Here is a 14,459-nt window from a genome sequence, read left to right on the forward strand (position 1 = left end):
ATGTATAGTAGTATATAGATGTATAACAGTATATAGATGTATAGTAGTATATAGATGTATAACAGTATATAGATGTATAACAGTATATAGATGTATAACAGTATATAGATGTATAGTAGTATATAGATGTATAACAGTATATAGATGTATAGTAGTATATAGATGTATAACAGTATATAGATGTATAACAGTATATAGATGTATAGTAGTATATAGATGTATAGTAGTATATAGATGTATAGTAGTATATAGATGTATAGTAGTATATAGATGTATAACAGTATAAAGATGTATAACAGTATATAGATGTATAACAGTATATAGATGTATAACAGTATATAGATGTACAGTAGTATATAGATGTATAGTAGTATATAGATGTATAACAGTATATAGATGTACAGTAGTATATAGATGTATAACAGTATATAGATGTATAACAGTATAAAGATGTATAACAGTATATAGATGTATAACAGTATATAGATGTATAACAGTATATAGATGTACAGTAGTATATAGATGTATAGTAGTATATAGATGTATAACAGTATATAGATGTACAGTAGTATATAGATGTATAACAGTATATAGATGTATAGTAGTATATAGATGTATAACAGTATATAGATGTATAACAGTATATAGATGTATAACAGTATATAGATGTATAACAGTATATAGATGTATAGTAGTATATAGATGTATAACAGTATATAGATGTATAACAGTATATAGATGTATAACAGTATATAGATGTACAGTAGTATATAGATGTATAGTAGTATATAGATGTATAACAGTATATAGATGTACAGTAGTATATAGATGTATAGTAGTATATAGATGTATAGTAGTATATAGATGTATAACAGTATATAGATGTATAACAGTATATAGATGTATAGTAGTATATAGATGTATAACAGTATATAGATGTACAGTAGTATATAGATGTATAGTAGTATATAGATGTATAACAGTATAAAGATGTATAACAGTATATAGATGTATAACAGTATATAGATGTATAACAGTATATAGATGTATAGTAGTATATAGATGTATAGTAGTATATAGATGTATAACAGTATATAGATGTATAACAGTATATAGATGTATAGTAGTATATAGATGTATAGTAGTATATAGATGTATAACAGTATATAGATGTATAACAGTATATAGGTGTATAACAGTATATAGATGTATAACAGTATATAGATGTATAACAGTATATAGGTGTATAACAGTATATAGATTACAGTAGTATATAGATATTCAGTATATAGAGAAGCAGCAAGAGGAGGACATTGAGGCCTCGGATCACTAGGGGTTAATGTTGAGAGTTGTGCCGGTGGGCGGGGCCTGTGCGCTGATTGGCCGGAGTTTCACCCCTGTGGGCGGGGCGTGAGTGTGAGGAGGGAGAGGCTGGAGGTTCGTCAGTTGAGAGAAGTGGAGGAGACATGGGGGGGCTCTTGTGTCTGTTACTTCTCTTCTGGGACATTGGGGGGGGCCTCAGTGTCAGACTCGGGATTTACTGGAACTGCTCCAACCCCAGGTAATTACCCCCCCTTATTATTTATCTCTCTATCCCCCCCTTATCTCTGTGTCTCACACTTACACCCCCCCCATATAATGATTTGTCTCCCTCCCCATATTATATGGAGCCCCCTATCCCCCCCCAATTCCCTCCTGTCCCACAATGTGTCTCCCTGTTATTTCTAATGAGAATTAGAGACTGGGGGGGGGGGGGTGAAGTCACCTGACTCATTAAATGTCAATGTAATTATTCCCCCCCCCCGGGATCTGATCTGGTATTCGCCCCCCCCCACTGAATCTTTGTTTCCCACTGACCTGTGTGTGTGTGGGGGGGGGGGATGTGTCAGATTTTATTGTATTTGGTGTTTAGGGGAAATTGCTTTAAATTAGATGTAAATTGGTTGTGTACCTTCGTTACATGAGATTATTTATTCACTTGCCTGAAGAGCTGACAATCTGCACAACCAAATTCTTAGCCCCCCCCCCAGTGGGACCGTGGTGGGGGCCGTGCTGCTTATTTTGGACTCGTTTCTATTTTCAGCCCCAAAAGTTGAATACGACTTGTTTCCAGGCTGAGCCTTTGGGCAGAAATGAGCCGGGGGGGGGGGGTTGTTTGTTTTGTCTGAGCCCCCCCCCACTCCCTGCAGGTTTTTATTTGACTTGTAAGCGAATCAGTGAGAGGAATGAGCAGTTGTGGGTCTCAGTTGCTACTTGTGTTCATAAGTCACAACCAGCAGTGCTCCTGAGTCACATCCCCGGGGGGGGAGAGATGGGAAATGAGCAGTTTCAGCCAATCACAAGGGCGACTTTCCCTTCTTTCTACAACTGACACTTTTAACCCTCTTTTTCCCTCAAACTGGAAGTGGTTGTGGCCCCCCCAGGGGTCTTTAGCTGCAGTTAAAGGGCCGGTGCATGTGGGGGCTCCTGAGTGTCAACTCAATGGTGACTCCTTGCCCCCCCCCAGCAGTTTGGGGTTAATTGTGACTGACACTTAGAGACATGAGATGACATTTCTGACTTCAGCTTCTTTACTAATGAGGCTCAGGGCCACTGGCTGTTGAGTTCTGGCAGCAGTAGTAGTGGCAGGGAATGGCTTCTGGGAGTGGGTGGTGTTGAATTTAGAGGCTGCAGTTGGTGAAACTGGTGCCCGGGGGGCAAATAAAACTCTTGTTCTCAGTTTCGGCCAGTGAATTGCACCGTCAGTGAGTGTTGGGCTGTGACTGTCACTAGAGAAGTGATTTTGTCTCCTGGAAGTGGCAGTTTCCTGTGAATAAGTGGAAAGGGTTATTTCCTGGAAGTCATGTGACACTTCCTGCTTCTTCTGTGGCACAGCAGCCGTGTCTTGCTTTATGGCAGGGATTGCAGTGAAACTGTAGAACAGGGGCCAGTAACACTGAGCTGAGCTTGTGGCAGGTAACACAGACACGAGGGCCCCTGGGAAGTGTCGGCCGCTGAGCTGACAGTTCTATAAACAGACTCACACTGCAGCCCCCTGTCTGTCCGTCTGTCTGTCTGAGATTTATGCGCCAGAGTTGATCAGTAAATCACTGTAAGGCCTGAATGTACTGGGCTGGGGGGCTCAGTGGTCTCCTACTGGGTTTGTAGCCTTTAGCCATTAGTGGAGGTGGCACATAATTATCTCTTGGAATCGCACAAATGTCCCGATTACTTGCAGGGGTCCTACCCCAATGTAGCTAAAGAGCTGACACTTCTGTCAGTGACTTGTGCCCCTTGAGTCCATACCCTGTGCCCGTGGTTATGTGGCGGTGGTGCAAGTAGAGAGGAGGCCAAGTTGCAGTTGGTTAATGTGTGACTAGGGGTCGGGGAGGCTCCAGTGAAGCCGGCGCTTGTTTCTTGCTGCTCCAGGCCTGGAAATGGCACAGAACTAATTACTGAAATAAGAGGCACAAACTGTGTATTTGTGGGAAGATGTCGCCTCTCAGAGCATCAATACTGGTCTGATGTTACCCCCTACCAACCCTACTGGGAGGCTGTGCCACGTATCTACCTGGTGACCCTGCTGTAGCAGCTGTAGCTGCAGTCGGACCTCAGTGTAGGATGTGGGCAGAATGGGGTGCCCTGTTGGTGCCCTGGTGTCCGGCTCAGTGTAAGGTTGGCACAAGACTGGCAGCTCAGACAACCTTCCACAAGTACTTCTCTATGTAATGGCACAGAGTGGCCCCCAGAGGCTACGGGCATCATGGCATTGGGCAGTCAGGAAGCAGGAAAGGGCCACAGACACGAGTAATGAGATGTTGGGGTGTCAGCTCCCCGACTAATGGATAGTGGTTGGCACAGCGGGAGACTGGGGGAAGGCGGGTGTGTGCCCGGGACTGGGAAATAGAGTGGGTGAGACAAGGAGATTTGTCCCGACTCAGCAAGTCCCGGGATTGCGTTTCCACTCCTTCCCCCACTCCTTCCATTTTCAGTCTGTTTGTTTAAGTGGATCCCGTGCCCAGTCACTGCCAGAGGGCCCCAGAGTGTGCCCCTTACATGCCACTTGGGTTGCTGGGGGTTAAATGATATAAATATGTAACAGCGATAGATTCTCTGCAGTCTGAGCTTCTCTGATCCAGAACCACCGACCCTGACCCAATGAGCTAACAGTCTTACATCCTATTTATAGAGCACCCACATGTTATACAGCACTTTACACAGGGCAACATGAGACTCCTATATGGAGTGGATATGCCACGGATATTACAATGTGAGAGTGAGTGGAGACTCCTACCCTGGGATATTACACTGTGAGAGTGAGTGGAGACTCTTATCCCTGGGATATTACACTGTGAGAGTGAGTGGAGACTCCTATCCCTGGGATATTACACTGTGAGAGTGAGTGGAGACTCTTATCCCTGGGATATTACACTGTGAGAGTGAGTGGAGACTCTTATCCCTGGGATATTACACTGTGAGAGTGAGTGGAGACTCCTATCCCTGGGATATTACACTGTGAGAGTGAGTGGAGACTCTTATCCCTGGGATATTACACTGTGAGAGTGAGTGGAGACTCTTATCCCTGGGATATTACACTGTGAGAGTGAGTGGAGACTCCTATCCCTGGGATATTACACTGTGAGTGTGAGTGGAGACTCCTACCCTGGGAGTGCACCAGGAGGGTGCAGGGAGTTGCTAGTGGGTATAATGAGACAATGAAGCTGACAGGCAGCGGTGCTTGACCCTATAGACTCCAATGATATACAGTTATGTACACAGAGACCGGGGAGACCTAAAGGAGGGGTAGGCCTGTTCTAAAGAGCTTGCAATCTGTGGAATGGGGAAGGGGCATGTGACTGGTTCTGGCCTGCGTGGCCCTTTAGACTACAGTGATCTATACTTTCTATACTTTTATATACAGAGTAGGGAGACCAAATGAAGGGATAAGCCTGTTCTAAAGAGCTTGCAATCTGTGGAATGGGGGGAGGGGTGTGTGGCTGGTGCCGGCAGGGCGCGGGGGGGGGGGGGCAGAGCCACAGGTAACGGAGGAATGTGCCCCGTCTGTACAGGCTTTTTGGCAGATCCTGACAGATAGAAGGGGGAGGGGCAGCCAGAGAGGTTTTAACCCCGCGCTGCCCCCCCTCTTCATCCTCCTCCTTTATCCCAAATGCAGTTCCTGGGGGGGGGGCGGTGCTGTAATGTGCATTTGTGTGTCAGCTCTGCTTCCTAACGAACAACCCCACGACCAGCGACTATTTGCTTGGAAAATGTCCCACAGAGCTTACAGTCTAGCATGGCTCCAGCCTCTGCAATTCTAGTTATACTGCAACTCCCAGCACTGCTCTGGGGAAAGTTCCCATAGCAGCAGCAGTAAGAGAATGCTGGGAGCTGCACTAGATTGCAAGCCTTTTGGATCAGTGCCTGTGCCCTCCCTTTCCTGTATCCCTGCCAGTGAACTCTGACACATTCCTCATTGCACAAATATTTGCACAACCCCGTGTGCATCGCATGTAGGGGCGGGTCTCTACCTGTTGCACGGCCTGCTGGGAATCCTTACGCACGGACACGGATGAGTGTGCGTGTGTTTATTGTGTTTATTGTGTGCATGTGTGTGTACAAACACATAGACTCCTGTTACATGTTACACAAGTGTGTGACTCAATGACACCCTCCCTTGTGCCCAAGATGATCCTTGTGAGCATGGAAATCACTGCCGTAAAGTGAGGCAGAATTGCTGTGCTTGACAGGAAGGAAGCTGAGGTACATGACTCACCCAGCTGCTCTACTTCCTTTTAATTGTATTAACCCAGACAAGTACTCCCTGCACCCCCCAATCTCTCTGTGCCCCTATCACATAACAGTCTGAGAGGAACAAGGAAATGATCCCAAATTGGCCTTTGTGATCAGTAAGAACTGGAGCAGCACCAAGTCCAACTATTACCCCTTGTAACCCTGTGTCACCCTGTATCACCCTGTATCACCCTGTGTCACCCTTTATCACCCTGTATTACCCTGTATCACCCTGTTTAACCCTGTGTCACCCTGTATAACCCTGTGTCACCCTGTATCACCCTGTTTAATCCTGTGTCACCCTGTATTACCCTTTGTCACCCTGTGTCACCCTGTATCACCCTGTTTAATCCTGTGTCACCCTGTATTACCCTTTGTCACCCTGTATCACCCTGTGTCACCCTGTATCACCCTGTTTAATCCTGTATCACCCTGTTTAATCCTGTATTACCCTGTATCACCCTGTTTAATCCTGTATCACCCTGTTTAACCCTGTATCACCCTGTATAACCCTGTATCACCCTGTATCACCCTGTTTAATCCGGTATCACCCTGTATAACACTGTATCACCCTGTTTAATCCTCTAACCCTCTGTCTGTGCCCCCCCCAGGTTCCTGAGGGACAATTACAGCGTCAAAGTGGAAATTAACGATTATCTGGATATTTACTGCCCCCACTACGACCCCCGCGTCCCGGCCCAACACACTGAGACCTTCGTCCTGTTAATGGTGGACAGAGAGGGGTACGAGGGCTGTTACGAGACCCCCGGGGCATTTAAGCGATGGGAATGTAACCGACCCCACGCGCCCTATGGACCAATCAAATTCTCAGAGAAGATCCAGAGGTTCACCCCCTTCTCTCTGGGGTTTGAGTTCCTGCCGGGGGAGGATTATTATTATATATGTGAGTATATGGGACACCCACAAACGTGCTTATGGGGGCGACCATCCAGGGCCCAGTGTGGGCAATATCTGTTACCCCAATGTTTCTATATATCTGTAACCTTGTTATGAGCTAAGGGGACCCAGTCTGAAGGCCAGTTAGGGGGAGATTTGGGGTGAGTGATTATTTGTACCCTGGGTACCCCTGGAACTATAGCATGGTGACACCCCAATGTTTCTATATATCTGTAACCTTGTTATGAGCTAAGGGGGCCCAGTCTGAAGGTCAGTTAGGGGGAGATTTGGGGTGAGTGTTTATTTGTACCCTGGGTACCCCTGGAACTATAGCAGGGTGACACCCCAATGTTTCTATATATCTGTAACCTTGTTATGAGCTAAGGGGGCCCAGTCTGAAGGTCAGTTAGGGGGAGATTTGGGGTGAGTGCTTATTTGTACCCTGGGTACCCCTGGAACTATAGCAGGGTGACACCCCAATGTTTCTATATATCTGTAACCTTGTTATGAGCTAAGGGGGCCCAGTCTGAAGGTCGGTTAGGGGGAGATTTGGGGTGAGTGTTTATTTGTACCCTGGGTACCCCTGGAACTATAGCAGGGTGACACCCCAATGTTTCTATATATCTGTAACCTTGTTATGAGCTAAGGGGGTCCAGTCTGAAGGTCAGTTAGGGGAGATTTGGGGTGAGTGTTTATTTGTACCCTGGGTACCCCTGGAACTATAGCAGGGTGACACCCCAATGTTTCTATATATCTGTAACCTTGTTATGAGCTAAGGGGGCCCAGTCTGAAGGTCAGTTAGGGGGAGATTTGGGGTGAGTGATTATTTGTGCCCTGGGTACCCCTGGAACTATAGCAGGGTGACTGTTACCCCAATGTTTCTATATATCTGTAACCTTGTTATGAGATGGGGGAGGGGTGCGAGTGAAGGCTATAGGTGGGTGCAGCTATATTTGAGTTGCTAGGCAGATGAATAAGGCCCATATTCCCCATGTGACAGATGAGAGCGGCAGTTGCAGTTGGTGACGCAGGTCCCAGAGGGAAAGTCTCAGACATTTAGATCCTCTGTAGAAACTGTAGAAGTAGTGAAATGTAAGTGCTGAGTCTGTTTATCTGGCCCTGGGCTATTATTTTGCCTGAGTGGCCAGAGGTTAAGAGCAGCCCCTCACTCCCAGTAGAGGGGGATCAGCTGTGACCCATTATGTGACCCGGCCGTGGGGTCAGGGAGTCCTCGTTTCCCAGAGCACAAATTCCATTTGGGAGGGTGACAATTAGGATTAAGTGTCGTCTCTGTCTGAGGGGCACATTGTTGGCAGCACAGGGGTGAGGGGCTCTTTCCCCAAATCCCAGTGACATGTCCGTATAAGGACTGTAAGCTCATGGGATTCCATGTGATATAATGAAGATATGCAGGTTCCCATCCCCCAGCTGCGTTTGAACTATGACTTATGGGGGTGCTGGGCAGGGCATGGGGGTCTGGTAGCCCATAATGCCATTTGTGTGGCCGGAGGGGAAGGGAATGACGCGAGTGGCCGGTGACGGGGACAAATGTCTCATTGAATCAATTTCTCCCTCAGCAAAAGAACTGACACCATCAGATCAGCTGCCCGGGAATTAGTGTAATTAGTGCAATTAGTGCAATTAGTGCAATTAGCCTGGGAGTGACCCTCAGAAGCATCAGCGCCTCTTATACAGGGGGATCTGAGCTCCCTCCCTACTGTCCATTCCATCTGCACCACGCAAGGGATTCTGGGAATGGAGCGTACCAACTGTTGATACCTTCCAGGGGGAGGGAACACACCTACCCCTTCCAGTACAGTAGGTACAGTAGGTATGTGGGTAGGTAGTTTGTGTACAGGTGGGAGAGGGGAGGGATACACAGTCCCAGTACAGTAGGTACAGTAGGTATGTGGGTAGGTAGTTTGTGTGCAGGTGGGAGAGGGGAGGGATACACAGTCCCAGTACAGTAGGTACAGTAGGTATGTGGGTAGGTAGTTTGTGTACAGGTGGGAGAGGGGAGGGATACACAGTCCCAGTACAGTAGGTACAGTAGGTATGTGGGTAGCTAGTTTGTGTGCAGGTGGGAGAGGGGAGGGATACACAGTCCCAGTACAGTAGGTACAGTAGGTATGTGGGTAGGTAGTTTGTGTGCAGGTGGGAGAGGGGAGGGATACACAGTCCCAGTACAGTAGGTACAGTAGGTATGTGGGTATCAGGAATATGTGGAGGGGAAGTATTTTGTGCAGGTGTTTCCTGTTGTGCCGGCACCTGGGGATGATGTTTCCAGTGCGCTGATCACAGGAGGAGGAAGCAGCTTTATTGGCTCTGGGCTTGTGTTTCTGGGCCCCCCATTACTGGCATGACACCCCCACATACTGGGCTCAGTAGGGGCAAGAAAACAAGGGCTCAGAGGTTCCATGGCTTTCCCCATAGGTCCAATGCAGCACCCCCTAGTGCCCAGGAGCTTGCACTCACATCAGTAGTATGGCAGCACCTGCCCATTGGCATAAATAGAGACTGGGAAAGGGTTGGACATTAGTTGTGAGTGACAGTAAGAGATCTCATTGTCCTGTGTGTGACACAACTTTAGCAAATAATTAAGAGGGAATGGCAGAGAATCTTTCACTGGCCTCACTGTACTGGCCACTCCCTCACTTTACTGGCCAATCCCTCACTGTACTGGCCACTCCCTCACTTTACTGGCCAATCCCTCACTGTACTGGCCACTCCCTCACTTTACTGGCCAATCCCTCACTGTACTGGCCACTCCCTCACTTTACTGGCCAATCCCTCACTGTACTGGCCACTCCCTCACTGTACTGGCCACTCCCTCACTTTACTGGCCACTCCCTCACTGTACTGGCCACTACCTCACTGTACTGGCCACTCTCTCACTTTACTGGCCACTCCCTCACTGTACTGGCCACTCCCTCACTTTACTGGCCACTCCCTCACTTTACTGGCCTCTCCCTCACTTTACTGGCCACTCCCTCACTGTACTGGCCACTCCCTCACTGTACTGGCCACTCCCTCACTGTACTGGCCACTCCCTCACTGTACTGGCCACTCCCTCACTGTACTGGCCACTCCCTCACTGTACTGGCCACTCCCTCACTGTACTGGCCACTCCCTCACTGTACTGCCCCAGAGCCCCCCATGTTACACAGATTGTTCCCTGTACCCCAGAGTCCCGGCCTTACCTCATCCTGTGCCCCTTTGCTTATGCCCCGCCCCTTGTCTCTGCATCTCCTGTGGTACAATTGTTGTGCTATTTCTCACCCCTATATTTTATCCTTTCAGCTATTCCAGAAGCAGAGAGTCCTGGCGAGTGCCTGAAGCTGCGCGTGTCTGTCTGTTGCCCACCCAGCAGTAAGTACAGGGGGCCGAGGGCTCTGGTCTAATCCTTCTCTATTTGCTCCATATACTGGGGGTCCCACCCAGCTCCCCATTATACTCTAAGCCGCAGCCCTCCTGCTCCTAGGTCTGTCCGTGGATGCTGGGAGTTGTGGGTGCTGGGAGTTGTGCTTGAGCCAATGTAGGGGGTTTCCTTTCCCACAGAGAGAGACGGGCCCCTGGGTGCACCCCCTGAATCGCTCAGTTCTTGCCTCTGTAATATTAACTCTTGCTGGTCAAGACTTTAAAGGGATCCTGTCATGGAAAAAATTTTTTTTTCAAAACACATCAGTTAATAGTGCTGATCCAGCAGAATTCTGCACTGAAATCCATTTCTCAAAAGAGCAAACAGATTTTTTTATATTCAATTTTGAAATCTGACATGGGGCTAGACATATTGTCAGTTTCCCAGCTGCCCCTGGTCATGTGACTTGTGCCTGCACTTCAGGAGAGAAATGCTTTCTGGCAGTCTGTTGTTTCTCCTACTCAATGTAACTGAATGTGTCTCAGTGGGACCTGGATTTTACTATTGAGTGTTGTTCTTAGATCTACCAGGTAGCTGTTATCTTGTGTTAGGGAGCTGTTATCTGGTCACCTTCCCATTGTTCTGTTGTTAGGCTGCTGGGGGGAAAGGGAGGGGGTGATATCACTCCAACTTGCAGTACAGCAGTAAAGAGAGACTGAAGTTTATCAGAGCACAAGTCACATGACTGGGGGCAGCTGGGAAATTGACAATATGTCTAGTCCCATGTCAGATTTCAAAATAAAATATAAAAAAATCTGTTTTCTATTTTGAGAAATGGATTTCAGTGCAGAATTCTGCTGGAGCAGCACTATTAACTGATTCATTTTGAATCAAACGTTTTTTCCCATGACAGTATCCCTTTAACCCTTTCTCCTCTCCCTCCAGCTGTGAGACCAGTCACAGAGGTGCCGAAATCTGAGCCCCGAGGGGGGTCCCGTGTGGAGGATGGAGGTCGGACGTCTGGCCGGGGAGGTGAGTTTTTGGGGTGTTTGTGGGGGTTCAGCTACGAGACTGACATAAGAGAAACCTCACACAATACTCGTCTGCTTCCCAGATGGCTAGTGTTGCATTGTGGGTAAAATTAAAGGGGCAGGCTGTCGATTTGTGCTGCTAAACCTTTTGTCTTTCCAGGTGGATTGCGGCCGGGGGGGAGTTCATCGTCCCGAGTCCATGTGACCCCCCCATTCCTGCTCACACTGTGCCTCTTATTTCTGCTCTGGGACTGATGGCTCCGGGGGCACATGGTTTTTATTCGTGGATTCCCTGCCCCTCTGCTCCATATATTTATTTATTTGTATAAAAGACTTAAAATAAGGAAAAATTAGAAAAATAACTGGAAAGCACTTTATTTGGCAATGGAGCGTCGCAAGTCGAGACAATTTGTGCCTTGAATAAATTTCCCGCTGCCTGACTGTAGCAATGCGCCAGGGTACCCCACTTATGTACCCCACCCTTTATTTACCCCACTTATGTACCCCACCCCTTATTTACCCCACTCTAACTGCTTCCATGTGCGTCTCGCAAGAACAACAGACTGGACACCCCCAAATCCAGCAGTGAAATTTCCTGCTGATCCCACTCCAGGTAAGACCTTGTATCTCACTGAGCTGCTTAGCCCCAAGGAGCTTACACTCTAGTGGTATAATGTGAGACCCTGTCCCAAGGAAATTCCATTCTAGTGGTATAATGGGAGACCCTGCCCCACGGAGCTTACACTCTAGTGTTTTAATGGGAGAGCCTGTCCCAAGGAGCTTACACTCTATTAGGATAATGGGAGAGCCTGTTCCAAGGAGCTTACACTCTAGTGGTATAATGGGAGACCCTGCCCCAAGGAGCTTACACTCTATTAATAGAAACGCAGAAACCACACCAAAATGATAATGCAGGAAGTTTTACTCAGTTATGATTTTGTCCATTTTTCATTTCATCAGGTGGGTGGAGCTTCTAGACAGAGACACACCCCCGAGGAGTTGCAGTTCTGGATCTATGGCAGACCATTTGCACTGAGAGTCTCCCCCCCAGACCAAAGATTTATGATGGACCAACTCTGCCCTGGGACTTTTTCAACTCTGGATTTTTTCACTTCATTTTTTTCTGGATTTTTTTTCACACCATGAACAGACCCCCCGGCTCCTCAGAGGTGGGACATCATGTCATTGTTGGATTGTTTGAGGAATAGGGTCTTTTGAGCAAATCCGGCCCCTTGAGGAACATTGAGTGCCCTGTGTGACTTTGGAGGCAAGTGTGGCCCTGTCTGGACTATAGAGTGACGCACAGTTGGGGTGACACCCCCTTATTTCACTTGGATCTAATGTCAAGTGGCTGAAAGATAAAACATGGAGCCCCTCATTGTTATGGTTTATACCAAATGGAGTGTTCCTCAGGGCTGGAGCGATGGTGGGGTGTCTTGTATGTTTAGGGCCCAGCTTGGGGGGCTGTGTTCCTCACACTGGGCTGTTCTTGATCAGGGATCTCTCTTCTGTGAAGATAACGGATTGGCAGTAATCTCTTGTTTACACTTTTTTATAACAAACATTCATGAGTTTTTGTTAGAAATTGAGCCAAAATAAAAGGTTAATCCTGTTCCCTGCTGATTGTGTATGTCCCTGCTGGGCATTCATGGGCCCCCCAAATGTATCTGTACAGGGCCCCGAGATGCTCTGATGCTTTCATATTAGCACTGGAGTCTGTAAGACAACATACATGGGTACTTTTGTGTTTAATGGGAGACCTTGTCCAAGGAGCTTACACTCTAGTGGTATAATGGGATACCTTGCCCAAGGAGCTTACACTCTAGTGGTATAATGGGGTACCTTGCCCAAGGAGCTTACACTCTAGTGGTATAATGGAATACCCTGTCTCAATGAGCTTACACTCTACTGGTATAATGGGAGAACCAGTCCCACGGAGCTTACACTCTAGTGGTATAATGGGATACCTTGCCAAAGGAGCTTACACTCTAGTGGTATAATGGGAGAACCTGTGCCAAGGAGCTTACACTCCAGTGGGATAATGGGAGAGCCTGTCCCACGGAGCTTACACTCTAGTGGTATAAAGGGACAGCCTGTCCCACGGAGTTTACACTCTAGTGGTATAATGGGAGAACCTGTGCTTAGGAGCTTATACTCCAATGGGATAATGGGAGAGCCTGTCTGAAGGAGCTTACACTCTAGTGGTGTAATGGGAGACCCTCTCCCAAGGAGCTTACACTCTAGTGGTGTAATGGGAGACCCTCTCCCAAGGAGCTTACACTCCAGTGGGATAATGGAGAGCCTGCCCCAAGGAGCTTACTGACTGAACTGGTTTCTGAGCAGTCATGCAGATTGCAGAGTTAAAGAAAATAAATGGAACACAGATAATCAGGCAGAATCATAGATAAAGATAGACGGATAGATCGGACAGACAGACAGGTAGATATAGAGACTGAAGTATTTATGCAGTGTACCCTAATTGGCTGGTGGGGGCTTGACCCTTTGTGGGGCTCAGGAATGTAAGTGTTAATTAGGAACCCAGTGACTCTCCCAAGGCCTAAAGGCAAGTTATGGGCCCTAACTCTGACCCTGGGAGCCCCCAATTTGCACATTAAAAGAGATCTGAATGGGCCTCCCCCACCCCCCCAGGCTTTTCCTTGTGAATGAAACCTACAGACCCCTCCCTGTTTAGCAAATATGTGGGGGCACAAGGGGTTGTATCTGCCTCGGCTTCTTAATTGTAAAGAAATGTTTAATTCTTCAGCTTCAGTCCCCTGTTGCTAGACTGGCTGACCCTAGCAACCACTTATTTGCCAGAATGAAGACTGGATAGAGGAGGATTCTGACAGGGGGAGCAGTTTAGGGTGAGAAGTAGTAGAAGCTACAGACAATGAGGAGAAGGAAGAGAAACAATTAAGGGGTTCATCTTGCTGACCCCCAACACCAGCCATTTCCAGGATTTATTTAGGGCTGAGAATGTGCAAGTTTGGTACAATTTCCTCTCCATGTTCCTCTACCTGAATGGGCCCCAACTCATTGCTCTAGTGCTGGAGACATTTCTGCACCCCCAGCTGAGCTCAGAGAGGGGAGAGGCCCCCCATTGTGAGGAACAGTGGGGGGCATTCTGGGACCAGGCAGTGACTCATTAATACTGAATGGAGGATGGGCCCCGAGCGCCAGGGACCCCAGTGTCAGGAGAATCAGCAGATAAAAGGGCTCAGAGTCATCTCTACAACTGGTCACACATTAGGCTCCGGCTCTCATTCACCCCCATGAGGCAAATCCTGCCCCTAAATACTGGGGGGATATGGGCTGGCGAGCGACTAATCCCTTTCCTGATCCATTTAAATGACACTGAGCTGCAACAAAGGATAAAAGGGACCTCTCCCCCCCCCCAAAAACCA

General features: G+C 47.7%; 1 protein-coding gene across 1 annotated transcript; it reads left to right on the plus strand.

The window, feature by feature from the left end:
- The first annotated feature begins 1,404 nt into the window (after nucleotides 1-1,404).
- On the plus strand, nucleotides 1,405-12,191 carry LOC108700621 (ephrin-A4). The gene is made up of 6 exons (XM_041574626.1): nucleotides 1,405-1,561; nucleotides 6,381-6,673; nucleotides 9,967-10,035; nucleotides 10,970-11,056; nucleotides 11,216-11,668; nucleotides 12,016-12,191. The coding sequence occupies exons 1-5, from the start codon at nucleotides 1,467-1,469 to the stop codon at nucleotides 11,308-11,310; spliced, it is 639 nt and encodes a 212-aa protein (XP_041430560.1). The 5' UTR covers nucleotides 1,405-1,466; the 3' UTR covers nucleotides 11,311-11,668; nucleotides 12,016-12,191.
- Nucleotides 12,192-14,459: the final 2,268 nt, after the last annotated feature.

This window comes from Xenopus laevis, chromosome 8S (genome assembly GCF_017654675.1).
Source record: "Xenopus laevis strain J_2021 chromosome 8S, Xenopus_laevis_v10.1, whole genome shotgun sequence".
NCBI lineage: Eukaryota > Metazoa > Chordata > Amphibia > Anura > Pipidae > Xenopus > Xenopus laevis.